This window comes from Topomyia yanbarensis, chromosome 1 (assembly GCF_030247195.1).
Source record: "Topomyia yanbarensis strain Yona2022 chromosome 1, ASM3024719v1, whole genome shotgun sequence".
Taxonomy (NCBI): Eukaryota; Metazoa; Arthropoda; class Insecta; order Diptera; family Culicidae; genus Topomyia; species Topomyia yanbarensis.
Window position 1 is genome coordinate 188,444,823 of NC_080670.1, and position 6,000 is coordinate 188,450,822.

The 6,000-nt window shown below is 38.4% G+C and overlaps 2 protein-coding genes across 2 annotated transcripts in view; one reads left to right on the plus strand and one right to left on the minus strand.

Moving 5' to 3' along the window:
• LOC131684696 (dopamine receptor 2-like) overlaps positions 1 to 3,882 on the minus strand; it is a 250,964-nt gene extending 247,082 nt beyond the window's left edge. Inside the window, exon 1 of the mRNA XM_058967808.1 lies at positions 3,850 to 3,882. The gene's annotated coding sequence lies outside the window, so the exon portion shown is untranslated. The remainder of the gene's footprint in view (positions 1 to 3,849) is intronic.
• Positions 1,061 to 2,713, plus strand: LOC131684690 (zinc finger protein 239-like). Its single transcript, XM_058967787.1, has 3 exons — positions 1,061 to 1,356; positions 1,411 to 2,106; positions 2,166 to 2,713. Exons 1-3 carry the CDS (start codon positions 1,168 to 1,170, stop codon positions 2,679 to 2,681), a joined length of 1,401 nt encoding a protein of 466 aa, XP_058823770.1. The 5' UTR covers positions 1,061 to 1,167; the 3' UTR covers positions 2,682 to 2,713.
• Positions 3,883 to 6,000: the final 2,118 nt, after the last annotated feature.

Genomic DNA, 6,000 nt, shown 5'->3' on the forward strand with positions numbered 1-6,000 from the left:
CGCGGCCCAGTTTCACACAAACTCGAAATGTTTGAGAATTTTTTAAATGATACGTCGAAACACAGACCGCCAGTTACCGGAGATTCACAAGAAAAACTGATAATTCAGGGAAATTTCACGCAGCAAAAGTCGCGCAGAAAAAAATAGAAAAAATAGTTCTTACCCAAATTTTTCCCCACGAAGGAGAAATAAAGTAAGGTGCGAAATAGGTTAATTTTCACAAGCTAACAAAAAGCTCTCATCTGTCCACCTACATGTGAAGACAGCAACCAAAACGAAGACTGGAAATTACAGAATCGACGGCGAAAATGTCCATTCGAGTGCCCCTCTATCTATCGAAGCCCTTGTTTTTTTTTTGTTTGTCAACATCGCCAAAAGTCAAGTCGATCGTGAACCGACAAATGGGCGAAACTAACAAATGTACACAAACAGAGATTTGATTAATATCTGAAAGAGGAGTAAAAATACTTTATAAAAAATATAAAAACTCATTTATAAATATTTCACACTTCATGAAAATCAATAAAAAACAAAACGGCGGATCCGACTTTCGACTGTAAACAAAAAGCCAGGTGGGTTACGCCTCTGCATTTCTAAGGTAGTGTATACAGGCGAAATTGACAGCATCATTGTTTACAAGGTCCGTAAACAGAATCGCCCTAAACAAAAACCAAGTGCTTGTTACGCCCAGGAAGAATAACAAATTTTCCCCTCCAGCGAGCACGGCGAAAGCCACATTTGATTTTTGTTTTTTGGCGACACTGCAGGGCGAAATTGAGAGTCGTCAAAACAAGAGGGCGACTCAAAAATGGCCTAATCAACATTTCATAACAACACTCGGCGAAATAATCTGTTTTCAATTTTATCAACGAAAACGTTATTATATAAAACATTTTAGTTATGCTTCCGAAAACTAGTATTGTTTCAAAGTGTTTCAATACATTTGAAGGCGCAGTATGCAAGCACTGTTAAAATACGATTTAATTTTCTGAACCGAATTTTCAAAGCTATTTTTCTCGATTCGATATCATTGCGACTTCGGCCCTTTGGTCGATTCATGATCGAAGTGTTTAAGTTTAGATTGATGAGCATATTTTGTTGATCATTTTTCAGGAATCATTTACAACTATCTATTATGATTATTTCGAATTTCTACTAAAAGTGACAATGAGAAGCCGTTCCAGCGGTAGGGCCGCTGTTGATGACTCACCTCCTACCAGCAACAAACGTCCGTACAATCGAAAAGCTCTCCTGTGTCGGCTGTGTTTACGGGTTCTCGCAAAGGAAGATCTGCTGGAAATATTCACCGGAAACAATAACTTGCAGAAAGCCATCCGAGCGGCGGTGTCCGTTGAGGTTCGTTCTACTTAACTTGTATTAATCGCTTGCGAATATATATGTACCTTATAGGTAAACAGAAAAGATCGTTCGATCCGTTTGTGCCAGTCCTGTTTGGATTTAGTGTACACCATCAATGATTTTCGAACGGTTTGTGAAAAATCGGCGGCACTCTTGTCTCAAAACGTACAGATTCCAAGCGGAACCTTTTGGGCGGATGAATCGGACCAGAAAGTATTCGCGAAATGCCGTGCCCTGGTTGAACAATGCAAGACTGAAATTGAAAAACTTTTCCTGGAGAAATCGGATGTTTGCTGTGATGATACAAATGATTCGTTTGAGGAATCTGTTACTTTGCCAGTTGAGCCCAGTCCAACCGAAGAAGTGGATATTAAGTCAGTAAAGAATGAGCTACCTGTTAAAGCAGAGGCTCTAAACATCGACATACTTTCTGATGTGGACGATGATGATGATGTTGGGTTAGATATTGACGATACTTGTTCTTTGAAGTTGGAACAGGAAAGTGAGACTGCGTTTATTGGCTTTACTGACCCAGAATCGGAAGCTGAAAATAACGAGCAAAAGGAGGATACCGACCCAGATTTCATAGCAAAACCGAAACGGTCAAAGAAAAATTCCAGTGATCCACCGAGGCGTCGGGGAAGACCAATTCTTCCCGATGAAATGTTGAAGCGCCGAAGACGGATACCGGGCGAACCGAAAAGAAAACCGGGTCCTAAAAACCGCATCAAGCTGCCAGCGCAATCGGTAAATCATCTTAGTTTACTGAAAATTGTAAAACATTTGTAATCCGTATACACTTTCAGGTGTGCGAAATTTGTGGCTTACTAGTGAATCGCGAGAATCAAGAACGACATCGAAATGATCACCTGGGCCACCGACCGTACCCCTGTACGGTCGAAGGTTGCTCCCGTTCATTTTCCAGCAAAGCCGGCCTGCTGGGGCACCTGGCTCGTCACGCCGATCGGGACAACATCTACGATTGTGACATCTGCGGGGCAAAGATCAAAACGAAAAGTTCCCTGCAGCGGCACCGGAAAATGCACGTCGCCGAGAAGCCACATGCTTGTGATATTTGTGGGAAACGATTTTGGCGAAAGAGCTATCTGAATCATCACTCAACGGTGCACACCGGAGTCGCTAAGTTTCCCTGCGAGTATTGTGGGTTTGTGTTTAAAAATAAGTACTGGCGATCGTTTCACATCAAACAGAAGCATGTGGCGAAGGGGGAGGAACCGAAGTTTCAAGCTCAGGATGAGCTGGATGAAAATGGAGATATTCCGCAGGGGCTGGTGACTGAGATTAGTATCGAGTTCGCTTGAATTGTGTTGTGTCAGAATAAATGGCTTGGATAACGTACTTTATTCAAATCGTGTTTGGTATATTTTGTGAATAATTCCTTTTCCCTTATCAACACAGTGTAAACAGAGGGTTAAAAACATGTTGAGTAAACAACTGATACAAGAAAACTATTAAAAAATAAATTGAATTCTCGTCAATCTCATCTTTTCAAGCATAAGGAAACATCAACCGATCGTAAATCCTGTTTGATACCACACATAAAACTTATTAAAACCGTAAACAGCTTTTATCCTGTTCCGGAGAGGTGAGGAACTATCATCATGAATACTTAAGGAAGTGAGTGCCATGTTTGCCCCTTCCTCGAATCTTATTCGCAGATTCGGAAAACGGCAGCCACCCCTACTCCTATCTGGTTCTGGTTGAATGCTCATAATCCTTTTGATACTGGATTGCTTTCCCTCCGAACATCAGCTATCAGTCTGTGTTGGTGGCGGCAAATGCCAATACCTCACCTATTATAGTCCTAGATCTATTGTGACTTGGAATCAACCGAGACATCTTCAAAATTAAACTAAATTAGCATACATATTAAATAAGAGAACCAAAAACAGGGAGCGGAGAAGTGCCAACCCATTGCAGCTGAACGTGTGTGGGGGGAAAGTAGTTACCTCGTGTGGGTGTTTGGAAGATCTAGATTCGGTAGCGATTGCCAAGATGCGATGAAAGTTTGATATTCGCATTGAACCCATCTTTTGTGAACCATGTGGAAATAGACATGGAAATACAATCCTACCATAATTATGTGTGCGAGTTATCCATCCCGAACCCCACTGGTTGGCAGCGGTTTACTGAAAAACATATTACCATCTATTTACTCATGAAAATATCTTAGTTTAAGGATTCGGGTAGGTGATAGCTCGATTGAAGCAAGAAGCCATCGTTCCAACAACCAGTCCCGCCTTAATGTAATGTTTGCATCAAATGGGTTTAAGCATTATAAAAATACGTTCGATTTGCTCAAAGTCAATTGTGAGTTGACTTAAACGTCGTAATCATAAATCTGTCGACAATTTAATATTTGGCCAAGTTTAACGCATTGAGAAATAGTCTCGTGTAAAAGCCGCCTTATATCGTAGAAGGAAATTAGTTCAGCGAAATAAATAATATTCAACATGTATCGGTACTTACTCACGCAGTTCCATAACAGTTAATTCGTACAGGTTTCCGAGTTAAAATTGATTTAACGCTCCGTCAATCACGTAGTGCACTGAAGACCCCACGTTCAGGAATTGTAACGAAATTTTCTATGATTACCAGCAGGTAACCTGAATAATAACACAACTGCCGAAGCATTAATAATTGGCCAATGCGTGGCTATTTTTTTTCTTCAAGTGGAAATTCTGCTCAAAACCACTATCAGGCAACGCTGCTGTTTTAAAATAAAATATAACTCACACCAATACCAATCAACAAAATTGACTTTTTTTTGCAATGACGAACCACTTATTTCCATTGGCATGCTTTCACTGCGGTAATGCCAAATCATCAGCTCACTTCAAACTGCTTAACTTAATCTTTCTTCATACTTCAAGGCCGCGCTAGAACAAGCTGCTAACTTACACCATATCATCATTAAATACGGTTATTTAAGCCTCTTGTCGCACTTAGCCTTAGGTACACCGAAAAATGAGCACTTTTTCACCAACTGATCAGCTAATGCGTACTGCTGAACAGCCAATCAAATATTTTCCACGTCAAAAACCACTTTTATCCGCGAATAATTAAACCGACACAACCTCGTACCGAAAGCGAGTAAAACCACGCGGTAGAACGTTTTTAGGTTATAATAGGTCTGTTCCAGTACCAGGAGAAACTGGAAGTACTCCGGAGAAAATCGTACCTGTACTCTCTTCTTCTCTTTTTTCTTCTTCTGGTGGCAAACCGGAGTAAAAAGGAGCAAAGAGTTTTTGCTCCTACTCCGGAGTGACTTCCGTGTACTGGAACAAACCTAATAATTGACAATAAGGTTGATAACAAATGTCAAAATTTTTCTCCAGTCGCATTATTGACGTTAGATCGCAAAAAAACAAAATGGATGCAATATCGATGACGACCACTCAAAAAAAAATTCACCTCAAAGCTACGTAAAATGTTATGAGAATATTTTCCATCCAACTCTTCGCGTAGATATTCCGTGACTTTACTTTAAATTGCATTTAATACTCAACACGCAACCATAAAATAACCTACAGAATAAGTTCTTTTAACTTAAATTTAGTTACACAGAAAATAATATTTTTGTAAACATTACAATAAATCTGTGTTCAAATTTACTATGGATCAAAATGGTAAAAATAATGAAAAAATTAAGTCAACACAACCACTTAACAGGAAAAATGACTATACATCGATTGAAATTCTATGGTGTTGCTGTCTATATTAATTATTTAAACCAACTGTACTTTTGTGTTAAAATTCACTTAATTTCCGGTAGTATTTATTACGCATGTTGTTATCGTCCCGTCATTTTCTTGTTATAAGGTCAAATTTTACCATGATTATGGTAAAATTAAATAAAATGTACCGACAAATTTCAGCTGACTATGATTTCCATTTAAATGTACTAGAAACATAGTATTTCTAAGTTTCAAGGGAATGTTGACGTGCGCCATTTCGATCCAATTAACTCGTTTTTGTTTTTCGTCGCAACAAGTTTATTTGTATTGCTTATTTTATTGTGAGAACGAATTTTCTACAAAATAAATATAATTTAACATCCACAATCACATGTCCGCAAAGTGGTAAGTTTAAAATGAAATTTTAATAGTGGTATGACAAACTGTCGATGTAATTGATTCTTTTAGGATGACCATAAACCAGACCAGTTGAATTCTGTCTGGAATTTGAGCTCAAGCTTCATCATAGTCATCCGTAAGTACTCGCAAATAAAGTATATTTTCTAAAAAACCCTAATAGACCCCTCAATGCATTCAAACCTATTAGCAGAACGACGCACTTATTTGTGACCTTATATTTGTTAGGTATATAGCAAAATCTTACAGTAAAAAGTATATCGTGTATAGTAAAATTTACTATGAACTTAAATCATCACGGGAGAATATTTAGTTCTTAACTTGACTACTTTCATAGTAAAAACGAATACCATACGGTGAGATGAATATACTACAATCATAGTGAAAACTACAGAAACCAAAGATATATTATTATGGTAGAAATGATTGTTTTCGTGGTTGCCGCGAAATCATAATATTATCAGCTGAAAATTGTGGGTACAATGTAATAAATTTAACCCTCTAAAATAGTAATTTCAACCGAAAC

Coding starts and splice junctions, on each gene's coding strand:
- LOC131684690 (XM_058967787.1), top strand. CDS start 1,168: ATGAGAAGCCGTTCCAGCGGTAGGGCCGCTGTTGATGACTCACCTCCT. Junction 1,357..1,410: donor GAGCGGCGGTGTCCGTTGAG/GTTCGTTCTACT, acceptor TGTACCTTATAG/GTAAACAGAAAAGATCGTTC. Junction 2,107..2,165: donor TCAAGCTGCCAGCGCAATCG/GTAAATCATCTT, acceptor ATACACTTTCAG/GTGTGCGAAATTTGTGGCTT.